Source organism: Phalacrocorax carbo, chromosome 8, assembly GCF_963921805.1.
Source record: "Phalacrocorax carbo chromosome 8, bPhaCar2.1, whole genome shotgun sequence".
NCBI classification, from domain to species: domain Eukaryota; kingdom Metazoa; phylum Chordata; class Aves; order Suliformes; family Phalacrocoracidae; genus Phalacrocorax; species Phalacrocorax carbo.
The window spans coordinates 37,770,214-37,791,769 of NC_087520.1; the positions used below are offsets into that span (position 1 = coordinate 37,770,214).

General features: G+C 35.1%; 1 protein-coding gene across 1 annotated transcript in view; it reads left to right on the forward strand.

Moving 5' to 3' along the window:
- CDH8 (cadherin 8) overlaps window positions 1-21,556 on the forward strand; it is a 134,908-nt gene that overhangs the window by 63,874 nt on the left and 49,478 nt on the right. The window contains exons 4-7 of the mRNA XM_009502816.2: window positions 5,010-5,177; window positions 9,057-9,244; window positions 12,009-12,262; window positions 19,310-19,446. Coding sequence (XP_009501111.1) covers window positions 5,010-5,177; window positions 9,057-9,244; window positions 12,009-12,262; window positions 19,310-19,446 — 747 coding nt within the window. The remainder of the gene's footprint in view (window positions 1-5,009; window positions 5,178-9,056; window positions 9,245-12,008; window positions 12,263-19,309; window positions 19,447-21,556) is intronic.

Consider the following 21,556-nt stretch of genomic DNA (forward strand, 5'->3'; position numbering starts at 1 on the left):
AATTTTTATTAAAATGATTATGATTTGTATGAGGGTAAATTGACTTAAAAATGGTGGATTGGTATGCCTGCATCACATCATCAAAGTACTCGAATCTTTTTAATTTTCAAGTAAGTTGTGATCTATTAATTTTTCTAGGAATTATGGTTTGGGTTTTCCACAGACCTCCAAGAAATTGCAAGATTGATTTTTCAGGAGTTTGGGTCCTAAATGACTGTTATATTTAATAAGAATCTCCACCAAGATTTTAGCACGGAAGGAAGATCAAAGCAATTACTTAGCTCTTCCAAAATGAAGAAGGGAAAGTTCCAAAGTATGCAAGTTGAAATAGCAGGAAGTCTTCATCAAAACGTGTGAGATGAATGAGATGCTTGAGAAAGGCTTCTCAGGGCCAGATTCCAATTTTGCATAGTGCTTGCTTGGTTTTGTTCCATGTTCTCAATTACTATTACGTATAGTTTTCTAGTGTTACCATAAAGAGTTCCTTACAAAAATGGAAAGTTAAAAGTGAAAAACAGATCCTAATTTCTATTGTTTCTTTTGGTTCTCTTCTTTCTCTTCATCAGCTATAGCCTCTGACACATTGCTTCTTTTCCTCTGATCTTTTTCAGTGTGAGACAGTGTATTCTTCCAAATAGGTTTTTGAAAGTAGTCCACAGGGGTGCATTTTAACCGATTCAAGTCGTGAGGCAGATTGTGCAAATTGCTCAGTGTGTGCATTTAGGACCACTGTAAAAGTAAATCCCATTCTGCAGCTGTTTTATTTGCTATTGAGCAGTGTGACACCAATAGCTGTTCAGGAAAACCAACTCAGCCAAAAAAAAGAAGGTACTTCCAATATTGGGGGTGTTTTCATTCTTTGGAGAAATAGATTACTTCTTTATTTCTTTACCTTCCAACCACTTCCTGATGTTTCGAGCTTTAGTCAGAGCATCCATAGCCAAATTATGATGCACGTATCTGTTCAGTGGTTGTACTACATGCCCATTGAATGTTTTCACAGGACTAAGGTTTGTGAAATATTTTAGAGTACCTAGAGATAAAGCTGTATCTTAGACAATATGGAGGGAGGGGACCTCAAACAAGAATGCAGTGAGCACTCTTGCCCCAAAAAAGGACCAGGTTTATCCCTTCTCATTCTTGACAGATGTTTGTCTGATAGGTTCTTAAAAACTTTCAGTAATTGAAATACTACAAATTCTACAGGCAGCCTCCTCTGTCTGTGCTTACCTTCTATGTCAGAAAGTGCTCCCCTAATGTTTAACTGAAATCTCTTTTACTGCAATTTAAAACCATTTTGTGGTTTTTATTTTAGACCTATCATTCCTTCTCTTGTCCCCAGTGGAAAAGGAGAGTAGCTCCCAGTAGTTTTTACACATTTGGCTGTAAAGTCTTTCCTTATACTTCCCTAACTATATAAATAATTTTTTTTTTTTCAAAACTGGACTCACAGTTCCAGCTACAGTCTTACCAGTATGAGTGAAGGATTATTCCACAGTTCTTCCACATAACATACTAACTAATATACTAGGAAATGTTTGATCATTTTTATCAGCAAAACGCTGTTGACTCATATTCAGCTCGTTTTGACTCTACATTCTCTTCTGTCTTGTGAGTCATCTGCTCTATTGTAATTGTGAAGTTAATTGTTCCACCCACACAAAATACTTTATACTTGCCAAACTGAGTTGCATCCTGCTTTTTTAGACTATCAGATTTATCAAAATTATTTTGAACTCTAATCCTGTTCTTCCGGTACTTCCAATGACTCCCAACTTTGTGTCATCTGAAAGGCTTCAGAAGTTCTTCCTGTCTTCCATCATTCAGGAAATATTGAATGATGCTAGAAGCAGAACAAACCCTACGAACCACTTCATCCATCTATCCACTTTGACAGTAAGCCATTGATAACTCTTCTGAATACAGTCTTCTAACAAGCGTCTACCCGCCTTACATTAGTTTACGGTAATTCTCATCCCTCACTTTTAAACTACTCTCCTGGTTGGCACATATAATTTTCATCCATCATAGCATGCTGAAAGTGATTATGGTTTTGTTCTCGATTTGTTTCTGGGGTGAATTGAAATAGAGAAGGTTGAGTGCTCAATGAGTTGATGTTCTGTGTGCTGTATGTGTATTAGTATTTGGTGAGACTGAACTGTTTTCTAAAAATAGATTATAAATTTCAGTACTTCCTGTGAGCCCAGGCTGAGAACTGGTGAATAAAGTAAAAGAACAAATAAATATCCTTTAAGTTCTGTATGCATAACTCTCTTAGTTTGTCTTTGTCTTGATCATGCTACTTAGGTGAGGATGGAGCCTTTTTGTGTTTATGAATTTGGCTCATAAGAGATACTGAAACCTCTCTTCTGCTGACTTACATTCTATAGATTCTGAATATAGAAATACTGGTGGTAGCAATCAGCCTGTGTAATTTGGATATATTTGATGTTTAAACTTCCAGCTCCTCTTGTAGAAATTAAAACAGTAAGATTCTTTTTAACTTTTTGTTGTGTTTGGAGTTGAAACTTGACTTTATCTTTGACTCAGCTTCTGGCAAATGATTTATGGGCTGAGACAGCAGATAGAAGTATGTATACAACTATTGAAATAACAGGTTGTGTTAGTATCTTTCTACAGGAGAAAAAGCAAATTTTTATGACTTTAAAGTCAGAAACTGTAATTTAGGCACTTTTGAAGGTATTTAATCTTCGTGATATTTTTCAAACCATAGACAAGGGCTGGACTGTTCCATACATTAAGAGACAAATTAAAATACATGTCTAGCAAAAATCATCACTTTATTGAAATAATTAACTTGTCTCAGAGGAAACGGCAGAATACAAAACATGGCATCTTGTACGAGTCATCGGTAGGCTAGACTTAACTATGTAAATTATGTTAAAAAAAACCAAACAAACAAGGGAAACTGCCTAAAAAATAATAATGGAGGAAAAGCTGTAGTAGGCTTAATACAAAACCCATTGAAATAAGGTTTCACTGATCTTTGGATCAGCTCTATTAGTGAAAAAAATTAATGTGGACCAAATTCTGATACCCTAAGCCTGTATTATCATCCTTTTTTATAAGTAATCTCATTTATAACAATAGAATTTTTCAAAGAATGCATCATTATTATTCCTAAATAGTAAACTGATTGGTCCAAGCCAGTCACAACTGTCAAATGCTTGTAGAAATAAATATCATTTACTCTCCTACCCCAGGCTGCTATGGAGGAAATGGCCCTACTCTTTTACTGAATGTATTTTGCACCTATCACATCTGATAAATGTTTATTATTATCTTCTGAGTTTTACCGTTCCCCCATTTTCATTTAAAAAATTTAACAGAAGCATATCCTTCAGTGTTTTGCAGAATAACTTTTGTCCCGTTCTATAAATGGTACAGCATAGTTAAATTACACGAATGTTGTACTTCAAGGCTGCTTCATTGGTTTTACAAGCTTTGGATTACGTTGTATTTGCCAGGGTCCCGAGTACAACCTCCTTCAAGGAGTTTAGCTGGTTAAGTTTAGCAGTGTAGCTGGCTGCGTCCAAGGTCAGCTCCTTTGCTGATATGAGCTGTTGTGAATAGTGCTTCATGCAGGGGCTGCCCCTCCCTTTCCTTGGGAGCTGCTTTTAGGCTGAGGCTTACTGCTGGCTGCCGGCTGTGCTACGTCTGCACCTGGTCTCATATTTTCTCAGTTCTGGCCCAGATCCAGACCCTCCAGCTGGGTTTCCTGGCCTAGCCTCATACCTGCCTTGTTGCTGTGGTCTCGCTGGGTGATTATCAGACTGCAGCTCAGCCTGGCCACTGTCTCTGGATCTGAGTGGGACCCTGACTTGCCCCTCTGCAGTCTGGCTCCTTGTTGGTCAGGTCACTGCTCCTGCCTGCCTTGTTTCCACACTCTGCTCCTGGCTCACCTTTAACTGCAGCGCGGCTGGCCTTGCTGCACCTAACTCCACTTACCACATGTTGGAATGCAAAATCACTGATTACATATTGAGTTACTTGGGAACAAGAGATTACTCTGGCTTGGCAGTTGTGGACATAGATAGAAGTTTCATTTTCATCCAGAATTATGTTTATAAAATATGTAAGACAACAGCCCGAAATATTTTATGGAAATAATTTACAGAAGTGTAGGTTACAGGACTGCTATTATGTTACGTTTGGTAGTTTATGTAGGAAGCATACTGGTTCAGTCTAATTGCCTTACACCGCCTTGCTCTTAGCTTGGTCCTGTACTCAGCCAAGAAAAGAACGTCTGATCAGATTCTTAGTATTACAATATCAAAGATAAATGGATTCTGAAATTTGCTAAAATGCATCTCTATAAATGATAAAGACTAGAAACATTTCTTTATTCACCATAAATACATGAACAGATAATCTTGGCATTTCAGGCAGAGTGCCATTTCTAAGAAGCTTATTTAATAGAAGCGATCCCACGTGGAAGAAAAAGAGCTATGTGAAGTCTCCACAGCTATGCTAATCCCAATAGAGAAATCAAAACTAACAGATTCGCAATAAGTATTGATTGACATCTAAAAACTCCTTACAATACTTAACAAAGAACTGGGGGGAAAAAATCCAGTGTTTACAGAATACCTTTACTATGTGGTTGCCTTCTGTTTGTGAATTCTGTAGGGAAACGATGGATTTCTGTGGGAAGTAGACAGAAACTATTAAGTTTATCAGGAAAAAAAATGTAAGAATTAGTATGTATCACAGGTATGATTAATTCTTGGGGTTTGGACCACAATTTCATTGCATTATTAATTAAATCAAGGTAGGTGACCTCTAATATACTTTTTTGAAAATCTCAAGTTCTTCTTTATCCTTTGTACTAAGAAGTAACTCAACCAGACTTTTAGCAGTTCAATTTTTATACCAATTTTATACTAATATTTACATATATATTTTGGGTATATTTACATATACCCAAAACTGAATACTGCAAAACTGAATTTGGGTCTGTACCTGACTTTTTTCCCCCATTATTGTAGCTATAATTAAAACAGCTCTTCCCAACATGGACAGAGAAGCCAAAGAAGAATACTTTGTGGTCATCCAAGCAAAGGACATGGGAGGACATATGGGTGGACTCTCTGGAACTACAACAGTGACAATTACACTCACTGATGTTAACGACAATCCTCCTAAGTTTGCACAGAGTAAGTGCCATTATGTGTATGGGTTGTCCTATATAAGAAAGTAATATGATGCTTTTGGTTTTTTTTTTTCTAATCAAGTTCTTTTGTTGTCATCGTATTGCCTGGGTTTGTAATGTAATTTAAAAATATGTAGCTGCTACTAGAGAGAGTTTAATAGTCCTCTGCCTGATTAAGAGCTTAGGAAAGAGGGAATTACGTCCACAACAGTGTACGCAGCTCTCTGCCTTCCTTGTTACCCCTCTTATACCCACACAAAAGGGCTTGGGGATGTTTTTAATTTATTTTTTGCTTTCAGTGCTGTTGTTTCTAACTGCTAGTTTTAGTTGCTGTTATTTGTGCTTCCATCTCATGCAGACAAGTGACACCATCAGTAAAAGACGTATCTAACTGATAAAAGGAATGTTTGACTAATTAGGTAATAGCGAAGAAAACAAGGAAAATAAGTCAGAGTCTAGATAATTGTTGATCTTTAATTCAAAATCCATATTTACTACTGTGGTTCCAATGGATATCTTGCTGGGCTAGGTTAAAATGATTTGGCATCCTGCTGAGATTCTCTACAAGCTTTGTAGTCTGTTTCAAAGATGAAGATGAAGAAAAGAAGAGGGAAGAGCATAGTGACTGGATCGATTTTATTTGGAGCAGGTGCAATCTAATCCACTATTAGAAACTTATCTTTTTATCCAGCCTGTTCTGAAAAACTGAAATTGTAAGGTATTAAGGGTCTGTTTTGGGGTTGGAGAATGTTCACATCTAGACTTTGTATCATTTTTACTTTATTGGAAGCCTGTTTTTCTAACAAGGTACTTACGCACTCAGTGTAAAATTAATTCTTTTTCACGTATGTATGACTTGAAGTCCACTTTTGCCCTGTTCTGAAGATGCGAAGAGTGAAATGGGGTTGTCCTAGTACTCAGCGTGTGATAAATACTCTCCTGTAGTCTAGAAAATGCACATACAGATAAAGAGAGAGAAAACATATAAAATAAATAAGCAGAGGTAAAAGCTTGTTGGCAAAATATGTATATTACCTCATCTTAGTGGCTTTTAACAGACAAACACTCTGCACAATAAAAACTTTTCGCTCATTATAAAATAAGAAATGCATATATTTTTTACTTCATATCACAGTGCATTGCTTGCACTTGTGTAGTAGTGCTTTCCAACACATGATGACAATTTCCTTAATAACGTACACATCTATAGAGGAGACTCCTGGCTGAACTGTATCACCAGAATGCAGGGGGACATTTCTTTTATACCTGCAATGTACTGTAGCTCTAATTCTGTGACTACGGATCTACTTCTGCCAGCTTACCTGGCTTTTATATTTGTATCAGCACTTTCTGTCTCAAAAAGCCTTTGCCTGCCAGTAAGGAAAAAGGTGATCAGAAAATCAGCAGCACAACTGGTGCTAATTGGTACATTGCCTGGAGGTTTCAGCAGGAAGCACAGGAGTGAACACATACGGAGATGAAACTCTATTTTCCCTGTGCAGTTTACTCATATTTGTTCTCCTGTAGTTTGATACAGTGACACGTTGGGTAGCATAAGGGAGACTGCATCACAGATCCCTGAAAAATATTTTCTATATGGAAAATGTAGATGAGTTTTCCTTCAAGAAAGAGGGAGTTGCTGCCTTTGAAGTTGTTATAGCTAGTGCATTCCAGTGCAGAATTCAAGCTATCATCTAGCAAGAACCACCCTGTTACGACACTGACCATTATGCAACTTCATTAGAAAAAAACTTGCCTGAACTATACCTTTGCATTGTGTATATATTGCATTTAATGAGTATGAGCCATAGTAAATATTGTACCTGGATGTTGTTATGAATTCTGCCTTTCAAAACTAAGTATTCATAGCATGCTGCCTAGCATTACAGACTAGTCATGACTCTGGCCTTAGACAAGAGCTGATCAAGTCTTTACCTTTTTTTTTTTTTTAACACCATTGAAGCAGTTTACATTTGCCTGGAAAGGAAAATAAGAAAGGATCAGACTTACAATAGAGCCTAACCAGAATGAAATAGAAATTCATAAGGTGTAATACACGCTGCTTTCACAATAAATTGTAATGAACTCAGAAAGCAGTGTGTTTTAACAGTTTATTGTTTCCAGGCAGGACAGAAATGTATATTTATGGTTTCGTTTCAAAGAGTATTAGCCTCCTGGGTTTTAGAAATGAAAAAGATGAACTTTCACTACTTCTGTGATCTCTTTGAAATAATTTTAGAGGCATTTTATAAGTCACAGAAGTTTTTAACCTAGCAGTTTACCATAGGATTGTACTGAGAAAAACTGTGGACTGCTGTGAAAACCAAGGGTTTTCAAAGACGTGTAATGTGAATTTTTGGTCAGCTCTGCACTATGACATCCTGACGGGACAATTCATAATTCTTGAGAGTAATTTGTGTAAAAGTCAGCTGCATTATAATAAATTTTTCTTACAATATTTTGGAAAGTATCTTAATAAATCTGAGAGAAAAATACCACTTAAAAATGCAATCAACTGTGTCTGGAGATTCAAACCACAAAGCGTGGACAGCAGTATAAATTATGAACACATAATTTAGTCTCCTGAGGCACTAGATTGCTTTGGCTGCTCATTGTTTGTGAGCCATTATGAATATTCTTGAGGAATCTTGATGATCTCCAAATTATCTCTAATAATTTAGCCTAGAAACATTAAGGAAAAAAAATATTTCACTTTGGGATAGACTGTGTCGATAGCTAATATATGTATTTGTGAATTCCTCCCAGATTCCTTCCTACTTTCAGCTGTTGCTACTGCAGTCAGCCTACAAACAGTTAAGGCAACAACTCCAGAACATTTTGTTTTTAGAAAACTACTAGCTGCACATAACAGTAAAAACTGCACGTTGTCTTAGAACAACTGTGAGAACAGGAACGAATAAGTCCAGCACCCTTTGCCAAAAACTATTTCAATGGTTTAATCTGCTAACCTTGAATTCCTTTTGACTATTTTAACTACTAAGTAGCACTGCAGTTGATTAGATCATGTATGAACCGTAGCTTCAGTAAGTGTAAATTATCAAGGGGTAAAAAACCAGGCACTCCATACAGATTTTTTTTATGTAAAGCATGCGTCTTGTTTTTCAGAGTACTGTTAAGAATTAGGAGATATAGTAGTAAAACGCGTATTTTGAGTTTTCTCTTAATAAAATGCTTACCTAAAACAATATATTACAAGTTCTTAGGTCAAAAGGTTTGAATCACGTATTTTAAAAAAATCAAAATGCTGACAATTTGAATAGCACTTTCTAATGGATTTTAGTCTAACCCTACAACCAAATAGTAAATACAGGATGATTGCTATGAAAAGTTATTGTTTCCTTTAAAACATAGCTTTTGGGAGTTTCTTGAATATTTCTTAATTAGTTTCTTGCCACAAAAGGGAGGTGGAGGGGGTTAATCAAGCAAAACCAAATCAAATTAAAAGGGTCAAAGCAGTAAAGATCTGAAATTGTAAATCTTTAAAATATTAGACCAGCTTTCTGCAGAGTAAAAGCCAAAGTTTCATAGCTGAATTTTAACTACACGTCTGTAGATAAAACAGTAAGTTCAACAGTGTCTGCTCTGCAGTAGAGAACGTTGCATGCTTTCAGTGTTGAAAGTACCTTAATATTTATGTTTGCCAACACTAAGCATCCCTGCAAGGAACATTCACATACAGTAAACTGCATATTCCTACAGAAGGAACACGTTTTGCTGCTTTCAGTAAATAATTTGTGTAAATGTGGATTTTATCAGTTGCACATCTCAAAGAGTTTGCAATGGGGAAGTATAAACAAATGAAGAGCACACAAGAGATACTGGAATCAGGTGTAATGTTTAGTCTTTTCCTCTTGTTCATAAGGTCTGTATCACTTCTCAGTAATGGAAGATGTTCCTCTTGGTGAACCAATAGGAAGGGTGAAAGCAAATGACCTGGATATTGGAGAAAATGCTAAATCATCCTATGATATTATTGAAGGAGATGGAATGGATGTATTTGAAATTACCACAGATGCCCAAACTCAGGACGGCATTATTAGAGTGAGAAAGGTAAATGATATCTCTGCTAAAAAAAAAAAAAAAAATGTTTATTGTACATAGAACTATCCAGCCAGCCAGTACTCTGTAGGAAGATGCTGGGCTTCCAGGTTTGTTTTTTATTTTTGTCTATGGATGAGGTGTCAAGCCAGTGACATGATAAAAAGGGATGTATTAGCCATGTCCCTCAAAATTGCCAGTTAGGTGACGACTGGGAAGACATCCATGGAAGTATTTTTAGTGCTGGAATGTGTTAATCTTGTTTGGATTTCCACATGGTCGTATCATACAGGTTTTGCTTCCTTGGTTCCAAAGAAGAAAGGATTAGAATCTGCTTTGTTGGTGGTGTCAAATTCCATAAAATCTTGGCTATGTATTCATCTAATACCTTTTCTCTATTCTTTGATTTGCTGTAGAGATGGTCAAATACTGTTCAGAGAAAAAAAAAGTCACTGTGTATTATTTAAATCACCTGATGTGTGAGAGGCTTAGTCTTCCACCTTTTCTCAGGTTGAACTCTCTTTGTGCAATGAATAGTGATTTCAGTGAACCTTATCAAGGAGGTCAGTACTGTTTCACATGAGAAGTGCCAAATTCGGGCCCTAAGGAAGGCTACAGCTCTGTTACCTTTTCTATGCTTGTACAGTCTTGATGTGTGCAAGATGAGGTATGTGCATGAACACAACAGAAGGACCACCCAATTATATACAGAAGTATGGGGAGAGACAGCATATCTAGAACAAAACTTGGCTAGTAAAGTCAATGAAACATTAATGGTATATTTAGTTTTCATTATTTTCTGGGGAAGGAGAGGAGAGCTGATTCTCATGCTGTGTTCTGCAAAAGGATATGAGTGTAACTTAAAACACTGGCGTAGAGGATTTTAAATATGTAGGAGAGCATTCTAAATGAATCTTTGTTTTGTTTTTTTTTAAAAACACCAAACCAAAACAAAAAAAAAACCCCATGACATTCCAGTGAAAAAAGAAGAATCTAATGAGTGCAGGTAATTAATATTCAACTTGTACCTGTAATTAAAGAGATCAGGCAGAGTTCCTGTCAAAAGTTTATATTTTCTGTTTCTCAGTGAGTAGGTCACCACTGTAGATGTATAATAAAATTATGTATATTTATCTAAATTTAGACCTGTTTTCCTAAAGGGAAAATTATGATATACAACCCCAATCTTCCTTACTGTTATTTATTGTATGCTGTGGCCTCTTTTGTAAACTAAGGCAATTAGCCTTTTGCCCCAGATCCCTTGGCTTTATTTCACAACTGAGTTTCTAACATAATGTTGTTTCATATATTCATTTTGACAGCAATAATAACTTTGGTTCTACTACAGTAGATGATGTATGGAGGGTACTGTTCACCAAAAGGTTTCCTCCAGCATAAATTCATGGGTTTTAGACAATGCAGAGTAAATTTTCAATACGATATTCTGATTAAGCATGACTAGATGTATTGGGGTGCTGTCATTTCTGTAAAGCATATGAAAAGCGTTTGAAAAAATTATATAGGAGCTATGATTGGCAAATTGTGAATATGCTGATTTATAAATCACCATTCATAATTACAAAAGCTTTCTAATTTAAGAGCTGCTAAAGAAGTAAGGTTTTCTCGTGTTTACTAGAATTTGTGAGAAAGAGCAAATCCCATTAGAGCTTGATTCATACCTGAAAAAAATCAACAAAATTTGAAAGTATACATATTGAAGGCTTTGACAGACTTCCTGAAGGTCCCTGTTTGTGCTCTTGCTGGTATTTGCATTGCAGATTCAGAGTTTCTGTGTCCTTTTCTTTTTATCCCTGGGACATTGTAATGCAAATCTTAATATCTTTCCAATGCTTGGCAATTTGCATCTTTGAAATTTGAATCATTGTGAGACACAAGAGAATTATATAGTGAATATACTGATGTGCTTCAAGACACAAACTTGAATTTCCTATAATGAAAAATTCTAATATTCAGAAGTGTCACAGATTTGGTTTTTATTTGGTATTTCATTCCTTTAAATCCCCTGTGTTTTTATCTTTTATGTTTTAATATGGAACCGTAGAATAGTAAAAACAATGGTGACATGGCAGGTATATTGATAGAATAAAGTAATTGGTTTCCTGTCTCTCTCTCTGAAAAAAAATACCCATGATACAGAAATATGAATTGCTACAGTTTTAAGAAATTCCTGAGAGATGCCAACCTCATTTACCCCTATAAACAGAAATGCAGAGTTACCTGAAGTGCAATAATACTGACGTACTTTCTTATATGATTAACTCTACATTTTTCCACATAATGCCTCTTGTGTCCAACAAATAATAATTGCTAGTTCTTTGCATTTCTCACATTGTTCTGAAAGTAATAAAATATTCATTCTTTGTGGAGCTAGTATAATTTTTTTTCTTATCTCCAACTAACAAAGCACTGATTAAGTGCATGATTGGTATGCAAGTCATGTCATCACCAACAAATTTGTAGCATTTATCTGATATGTAATTGTAATGATATAATTCATGAGAGAGAATGTTTTGGTAAATTTCTTGTGAAAAGCAAGAAAACAAAGAGTCTTGTTTTCTCTGCGGCTGGTTAATAAACAGATATCAATATATGCCTAGAAAATTTGCAGGTTGGATTTCTGGGAGTGGGAAGTGATTGCATTAAGACTCATGGAATGTGCTTAAATGCACATAACTTTCATCCATCAGCATTATATTCATTTGTTCTTTCTCTGTGGCCATTAGTAAAAGACATTTATCTTTGTCATTCTTAACAGCCACTGGACTTTGAGACCAAAAAATCCTATACTCTGAAGGTAGAAGCAGCCAACGTTCATATTGATCCTCGCTTCATCAGTGGAGGACCATTCAAGGATACAGCAACAGTAAAAATTGTAGTAGAGGACGCTGATGAGCCACCAGTCTTTTCATCACCTACTTACCTACTAGAAGTGCATGAAAATGCTGCTATTAACTCTGTGATTGGTCAGGTCACTGCCCATGACCCTGATGTGTCTTCCAGTCCTATAAGGTAGTGCGGCTGTAAAGTTCTCTGAAAAAAACTACTGGCAGAATACTAAGTATATTTTCCCATCCATTGTATGACACAGTTCTCATGCCGTTTCTGTGAAAATACTTGTATAGAATTTGTTTTATGATGTTAGATTCATCAGTTCAGATCATTTTCAAATTCACAAAAATGCTCCTTGCCACAGGAGTAGTCTTATGAAACACTAGGAATGCAATGAAAATACGAAATAGGGTGTATGAGGTTGGATGGGGTTGAATCATCAGTGTGGATCTCTACAGTTATTTTAAATAATCCACTAGTGTCTGTACTAATAATACTGAGTTTGTTCAATGCAGTTGTAAGGTTGTCAAAACATATTTTGTATTCCTTTGGCTAAACCCATTCCTGGTTTAAAGAGAGGAAGTCAGAGATGATTATGTGCACATTACTTTTGCATCTTCAAATTACAATGTTTTCCCTTTTTGATCTAACTTTAACAAATTTTTTATTCCAGTTTCATCAGATCAGTCTTTTCTATCTCATTTTTATGAGCACACAACTTCCCCTCCCCCTTTGTATTATGGGAGTGTTCCCAAAACACGTTTTGCTATGTATAGTATTGCCTGCTAAAAGCATTATGAAAACAAACACCAAAATGTGAAATTGATAGTAAAGGTATATTTGGAGAGAGTTTATTTAATAATAATCAACACTGTACACTTAGGGTACAGGGAATTTAAGCTACGCAAGCAGTCTTCAGCATTGTGACGATGATGCTAGTTGTTATAATCTATCACTTAACACCATTTTCTAATCATTGTCATTTACATCAGATTTGTCACAGAGCCAAACTTTAAATCTTTACTTAGAGGGCCTCCACGTTTCACATCGTATCTTAGTATTTTCAGAATTGGAAATTCAGAATTTCCAACATGTTTGGATGTATTACAACTTGTGTATCAAGAAGTTGGAGAGCATGTTGGAGTGTCTCATCCTTTCAGAACTAGCTAAACGTTGCATTAACCATCACAGATGTCTATACACATTAATTGATTAATTAATTTTCTACTGCAGTGCACAACCCAGACAGTGTTAATAGGCACCGAATTTATTTTCTTATCAGAGAACTCTCAGGATGATCAAGTATGGTAATCTGGTCATAGAAATAGGAAATAAATGAGGGTAGTTACCCAGGTTAGAAAAATGTTACGTAAACAGGAGAGAGGTAATATAGAACGCACACAGTTTGATCTATCACAATTTAAGCAGTGGCTCCATCCCTAATTTTATTACTCCTGTCCACTGGCATCTGTGAAAAGACAGGATCTTCTGAAAGGTGTGTGAAACTAGCCATGGTAGCAGCAATTTTATTCCCTTTATTTCAGCTCAATAGTAATTTCTCTTTCAATTTAATCTTAGTTACTTCCATCTCCCCTGTTCTGCTGTGCTCTTGGCTTGGTCCTGTGCTCCTCTGCCTCTTGATCGTATCCTCTTTGTTCTGCACCTCAGCCTGGCTTCTACTCTGCTTCAGTTTTACCTTGGCTATTTTTCCAGTCTTGTTCTGTTTCCCTGGAATTCTTTTCTAGTCCTGCCCCAAACTCCTAATAAGTTAGACCAGCTACAAGCCTAAGGGTCTTAAAATTGAGCCTCTTTATTCTGTCCAAGCCCCCAAAATTGAACTAAAATATTTACTTCATTTCCATTTTTTCATCACTTAATAGGTAAAGATATTTTCAAAATTCTGAAAGCAAAAATATTTCTTACATGCAAACTGAATTAGAATCTTAATACTTATGAATTCATATAGAAACAATTGATATACATGAAAGAGAATTGGCCAAAATTCATAAATTTAAACAAAAAGGTAATTAATCAGTGTGACTTTTGTTGTCTTAAAAAAAAATTATATGCAATACTTTATAAGATTTCATTTTTTTCTATGGTATTGGCTTGATAGTTAATTAAGGAATATACAGAGCTCAATTTTCTATGCAGCTCTTTTTTTCTTGTATGCTCACCTGATTAATTTGGTTTTTTCTGGGATAGCTCTGGGAAGACCAAGTTCCTTTTCTTCCTTTTTTTTTGCATGAAAAATATATTAAGGCAAAAAAAGAGACATTTCAAGTTAGTAATTCTGCTATTGTGGGAGCAAAAATATTCATCAGAGACAAGTAGGGAGCAAAAATGCAGTTACTTTCTTTCCAGTTTGGAACAAAATTGGAACATGGCAGGTTCTAACAAATATACGTGGAAGCATTGTTTTGTTGGATTAGAATGTTTTGTTTTGATTGTGCATTTCAAGTGTTTATTCCGTCATTGTATCATGTATATATTCTGTGATATACTTTCAAAATTCTAAACATAAGTTAAAAATTTGAAAAACAGAATTAAAACATTCCGTTCTAAAAATAATGGACTGTTTTAATACTGCCTGGCCATTTTTAAATGTATTTAAAAAAAACACAACCCAAACAAAGAAAATTTTAGGAGACAACAACCAGTTGCATTTCAAGGAAATTATATATTTCAATAGATATCTGTTCTATCAATATTTTGGCTAGGCAGACCTTTTGTGCGCATTTGTTATAAAAACCCTAGAAACACAAATGAAAACATGAATCACCTTATGTGCTACCTGTACCACATCTGGTGCACATCAGTCTTATACACAAAGACTTGGTAAACTTAGAGTATTGCAGTACCATAAATGAAATAAAAATTCAATATCACTGAACATGGAAATAGTCTGATAATTGAGTCATGAGACAAAGGACTTAGAGAAATGTTTATAAAAAAGAGCCTGGAAAGAAACTTCTCCTATGTTTTCTTTTTTTTTTTTTTTTTTTTAAAAAAAAAAGCATTAACTTTATTTCTATTATTTCTATCCAATACAACAGTACTTTGTTTTTTAATGCGTGCTTAGAAGAGATGAAACATATTCTCTGATCTTTCCATCACTTGATCTAAAAGGTATGAAGCCTATCATAGATTTACAAGCAGGTGTATGGATGGGATGCAGAGTTTTGGCAGTGGTTATTAGTCTGAAATCTCTGTATCAGCCAAAGAAATTGAGACATCTGTAGATGGATGGGACTAAAGGATGCATGTGGTGTATGGTACTTTTCTCGTTGTTGTTGTTGTTGAGCCCTAATTGTAGATAAGCAAGGGCATCTTTGAATGGCTAAGCGATAATGTGATATTCAGCTGAAGTATGCTTTCATTATGCATGAATATGAACTGTCTCTTCATGGCAGTTGTTAGGTTAGTCTAACTATATCAAATCTTTCATAACCCAGTGTTTTTAAAATCAGCAGCAAAATTTCTCTTTTGTCTTTGCTATTCTGCTGTCCATGTATTTTAAGGGCCTGGCGCATGTTTAAGCCCGATGGTGAAAAGGATTGGCAAATTTGTCTAATAATTGTAAACATGGTCAGTAGTTTGTCTTATTCTAGCCTAGTCATTTCAGAAGCATGCATCAGTGGCTCACATCTTACCACATCCAGACCGCATGCATCTCTCTTGGGAAATGGACCCAGTGAATTCAGCTAAGCTAGTTGTAAAGCTTTACTGTAGTTTATTTAGTAAGGGTGGTACATTCTGGCTTTTAGTATAATCAGGCTTGAAAGATCATTATCTATTAGCATACAAATCTATTGATTCCAGTAGTACTTATTCCATGTTTCTGTTGTCATTTTATAACCATGGTCTATTTATCCACAGTAAATTATCTTGGATAAAGCATGATCCAAGTGCATAGAAAAAAGCATGAGTAATAATTGTTCTTCCTATACTGTGTCTGCCCTCCTATAAATCACTGCCCTTCAGTGTCTTTCATTGTGCAGAGATAAGCTTCACTGTGGCAGGTTTTCCCCATTCATATCGACAGAGATTTCATCTTTGGCAGCAGTTGATCATTTTCTTAATTCACAGCAGGCCTTAAAAACCTAGATACGATTATTTTCTGCCTCCCTAATGGTACAGCTGTTTATCTGTCACTAAGTAGCATGTCCAATCCGCCTGGCATTAATAAACAACGGTGATTTACCACTGATGAGGTATCAGTACTGTGATTCAAATCTCAGCAGGTGCAGCAAAAAAGTATTTCTGCTCTTATTTAGATTGGTGCAAATAAAGAATAATTCAAATTAAGTCATAACAGCAAAGCAATAGTGCAGGAGCAGAACTGAGAATCATTTTACGTCTTCTGCTAAACCACTATAGGGTTGTTCCTATAATTGCCATAGCAGACCCATAAACTAACCAAAACTTTCCAATAACCTGTGCTGGGTTTATGGCAATTTCAAAAGATATTATTTCCCAAGATATTCTTTCCTCATTTTTAGAGAAATGTATGTTTTATGCATAGCTTATGGATCTGACAATGCATTCCCATTAAAAAGAGTTACAATACCATTATAATGAAAACGAAACCACAAATGTACTATTAGTTTTCCCAGGCTTATGACACTGCAGATTTTATTTTTTATTTTTGTACCAAATATTTATCAAATTAAAAGCAGGAGAGGGTTTTACCTCTTTCTAGTCTTGTAAAGCCATGTAATGTATGTTAAAAATATTTCATTTTGAAAGCAAGTTTTGCATTGTGAATAAATACTGTTCGGATGAGGTGAAATGCAATATAATAAACTCACAGATGTTACACTCCCAGTTTTATAACTTCAAAAAAGGTACTGCAGGAAGACTGAATGGAAGTTTAAGAAAGAATTGATCCTTAGAGAAAAACTGTGTCTTATCTCAGTGGAATTTATGTCAGTCCCAGGTCAACTAAACATTAAATAGCATATAAGCATTTCATATTTTATTTCATCTCTGGACTGTAAAAATTTCGTAAATGTTTGATATCAGCAGAGTTGTTTCTGCATCATTACATAAACATCAAGATTTAAAATATGGTTTTAAGTGATGACATCTTAAAAAGTTATCTTGATTGCTGTTTTTCTTACATTTTCTTGTGAAAACCCATGAAAGTCTGTAAGATATTTTTTACTGACTTCACTAGTGCCAGAATTTTACCTCTAATACTTTAATTGGAACTAGGGAGACATCAAAATAAGGTTAAGATACATTTTCAAAAATGATTGCCTGGAGTTAGGCACCTACAGCTTTATTCTTCCACACAAGTGACCTGATTTTCAGAAATGCTGAGGATAGTACAATTCCTGTTAAACCATTGAGAACTGAGTCTGTGGAGCTCACTAGAAAATCAGTTTACTTAAATGTCCAAATACAGATGCTTGTGCCTAGCTTTAGGCACATATATTTGGAATTTTACTTCATCTTTTTTCTGGTACTCTTCTTAACCAAACTACTTCTTTTTAAGTGAGTAAAACTATTTCTTCTCAGAGTTTAAAACCAGAAAACTTAAGTGTCTAACAAATCCAATTTCCTAGTTAAACAGGGGTTTTCACTCTTAAGCCCATTAGTTGTTAGGTACCTTACCACTGTGATCATGCTAGCCTTGATCTTTACTAATACAGTCTTTAAACATCTAAACTTTAAGATTTTGATAAATTTTCATAATTTAGAGCTATTTTTTGCAAGTGATTTTTACTTACTGAATGCATTGCACAACCAATGTAATTACAGTGTATCTTTCTAAATATGAAAATATCTGACATAAATTAAAAAAAATGAACGCCATAACCCTAAGCTTTGAAATCAAATCCTAATGCAATGTCTATCAAAATCAATTGTGTTATGCTGGAATGAGTTTGAGTTCATCAGAATATGTTTATTGTAGCATATAAAGGAACTTCTGAATCAGAACTTTTTATGGAAATTGCTATGATAAAGCATAAACCAGAATGGAATAATTGATTTTCAGGTAACTCTGCCATTGTCACTGCTGCAAAATATGCTCTTGTGCTTTTATCAGTGAAGTTAATAGTGTATTTGCAAAAAGCAGAAATGTAATGAGAAACTGACCATCTGAGTCACTTTTCTGACCACTCTATAATATAATCCAGTCTGATACTGCATCCTAACTCACCATCTTAAGCCTAGATATAATGCAGAGCAGATGTAAAAATTGTCAGTGCATGCTGTGAGTTCTGTAATACATAGACATAAAGGCTTAAAAGGCTTTTATATAAATCCACAATTAGGATTCAGTAAAACCCCTTGAAGTCAATTTTTGTTGAACCGTATCAATAGTTTATCACTAAACTCTCTCATTTCATACCTTTCCTGTCAAAAAATTGGAAGGCTTAATTTTGTGATTTAGTTTCTTTTTACGTATAATACATTAATAAAATAACTCTGTGAAAATGGACAAACATAAAATCTTTCCTGGAGATCCTGTTCTGAGCTTTAAAACATCATCCTGGTTAATGCACTGTTGGAGCAATCTACTGCAGCTCTTCCTTGTTGTCAAGCTGGCTTTGTTTAGGCTGCATAATTTACCTGGACATTCACATTTGCAAACTCTGACTACCTGTCAGATGAAACTCATTTTGTTAAAAATCGGTGACATCAGTCCATAAAACAATCAGTCCTCCAATGTTTGAAGTGCTTGATAGGAAAATGGTGATTCACTACCTGCGTTCTGCCTATGCAGCTGCTTGAACCATAACCAAATAATATGCTTGGAGAATAGTTCATGCTTCATTAATCTGAAATTTATTGGTAAAATAATATTATTCAGCCCTTTTTAAAATAACCGTGAAGCCCACCATTTTTGTGTGCTTAATACATTACTGTTGAAATTATCATCAGTTACTGTGAAATACCATAGAAACTGTCTAATAAATGTGATGGATTGTGTAATTAACTCTTGATCAGCACCGTTTTTCAAAGATGTTACCCAGTGAACCTGGGGGCATTTTATGACCTTCACACTGGGTATGCAGCTAATTACTCCTTGGGCAATAATTATTAAGTTTTTTTAGTCTCAGTTTGTCATTTTGTCTTATAAATTATTATACTATTGAGTTCCTCAATCCATTTGGCTATAAAACTGCAGCTCTCAGAGGGCTCCCTAAATTGTCTTGTGATTGTATGGATTACACCAACTTCATTAAGTAGATTACAACACTGTCTGTTTTGTAGGTTTTCCATTGATCGGCATACTGACCTTGAGAGACAGTTCAACATTAACGCAGAAGATGGGAAAATAACTTTGGCAACGCCGCTGGACAGAGAAACAAATATGTGGCACAACATAACTATTGTAGCTACAGAAACGAGTAAGTATTTGTGTGTACTGGCTTTTAGTTCTGTTGGGTTTAGAATTTTTAACAGTGCGTGCAGTGGAAATTGTGTATAATTCAGTAAAAAGTAAAACAGGATGGATTTTCAAAGTACAGAATTTTTTAAATAAAACTTTATTTCTGCTGAAATTCCATTTCTTCTAGTTTTCAAAACTGTATTTTTTCAGTGAATACAGTACTGTAGATTTTGAAGAGATACACAAGTACAGAGTATATGGGGTAAATGTTAAAAAATGTTTTTAAAAACCCCAAACCAAAGCCTTATATTTAGTTATGTTAAGAAAGGAAAAATAAGGCTTTGCTATTGTAGAAGTAAATTGTGGACTCAACCCAGAAGTTCTTAATGCTGAGTGATGTTGTTTCAGTACCATAAATGATTAAGCACATGTATAATGTTGCATGACAGTAGTCCTACTTGATACACATGAATAAATTTACTCATAAACAGCTATAGACAAGAACATGGATTGTTCAGATCCACAAAACTATTGTGACTGATCTGTACACCTAAGACATTGGGAGCCAGGAGTGTCACCTTGTCTGGGAATTATGGGTCCTAGGTTTTAGTCAAGAAGAATTTTTGATTCATTTGGAATTTTAAGTGCTGCTGGCAGGGTCACATATGACAATGTAATTTATTGTTAATATTAGCACTGTATTTTAGACTATATATTTGACATAAACATATTGTAGCAAGGGAACACATTCAGAACGTAAGTCTGTCATCCCATGTCGTCATCTTAACTGAAACGCAAACTATGAAAATGTTTCTGCTGACGTATCTACTCTGAAATCAATATATATGCGTAATTCCTGTATGTGCATACACACCTGACACATTGTTTTAAAAATATTTGCATTCAGAGCCTGATGATCAGTGCTGCTAATTCTTGCATGTAAAAAATAAAGTGATGTTAATGCTTGTTTTCCCCCCACAGTATCTTTTTTAAAGGATGTAGTATTATGATACAGAACTGTTAATGCACAGCTTCATAATACTGTAGCTATGAACATTGTGAATGGGAGAACAAAATATGCTTATCTGGCCCATTTTTGTTGTGCAATATTTTTCTGTAGTACTTGTTTTCAAAAACAAGCATGTTGGGTAACTGTGTCAGGTAACTGAAATGGGAAAATGAGAAAGATAGGTCTGAGTATAAACTAAGCTCTCAATTTACAACCCCTGTAAACTGTATTTCTATGACCTACCTTAATAATTTGTGTATTTCATTGCCAGTAGTGCAGTAGTGCCAATAGTGTCCTGTTAATTACTGTTAAATCTTGCAGGCAAACACTACTTTGATAAATTAGCAAGAATACTTTCTGCTTGCAGGAAAGCCAAGCCGACACAGGGAATCAAATTACGTAAGGAAAGTAAGCAAGCTCTGGTTTCATAGGACAAATTTTGCTCAGGTTAATATCAAACCAGTTAATAATTTTGATGTTTTTAAAGGATAAAGATATAAAATTTCCATACCAATTTTCTCAAGACACGAGGAATGTCAGATCATGAGATTTACCAATGGCGTGGAAAACAGAATTAATAGTTTGTGATCCAAAGTTTTCAGACATTGGAATATAAGATGTAAAGTGAAGTAATTTTACATTTTGTTTCCTCCAAAAAGTTAATAAAGAACAAAATAAAAAGAATAATTTTTCAAGAAACTCCTCCAATTCATTTTTTGGTCTCCCTTGTACAGGTAAGTCAGAGCAAAGTTACCAGAAGTGCACTTTACTAAGCCACATCAGAATCATGTCTGCCTGTTGCACCTTCACATTTTTAAAACATAATTATACTCAAGAATTTTGTAAGAAGTCAGCCTTGTCGTTCGTCGTCATGGGAGCCTCAGCATCTAGCACTATTGTAAAATTGCCTCATATCAGACTGGCTATGAAAATAATGCCAATCATCTTCTAAGCATTTGTGTTCCTGCTGATGGCTTATTTTTGCATTCCTAATATAATTATTTGACATTTACATAAAATAAGAGCTTAATTTCATGGACTACTATCTTTGCGTATTTAAGAGAAATTATTTTTAAACTCCTTATGAGGAAACTAAATGTGTTCATAGAACTGACATGCA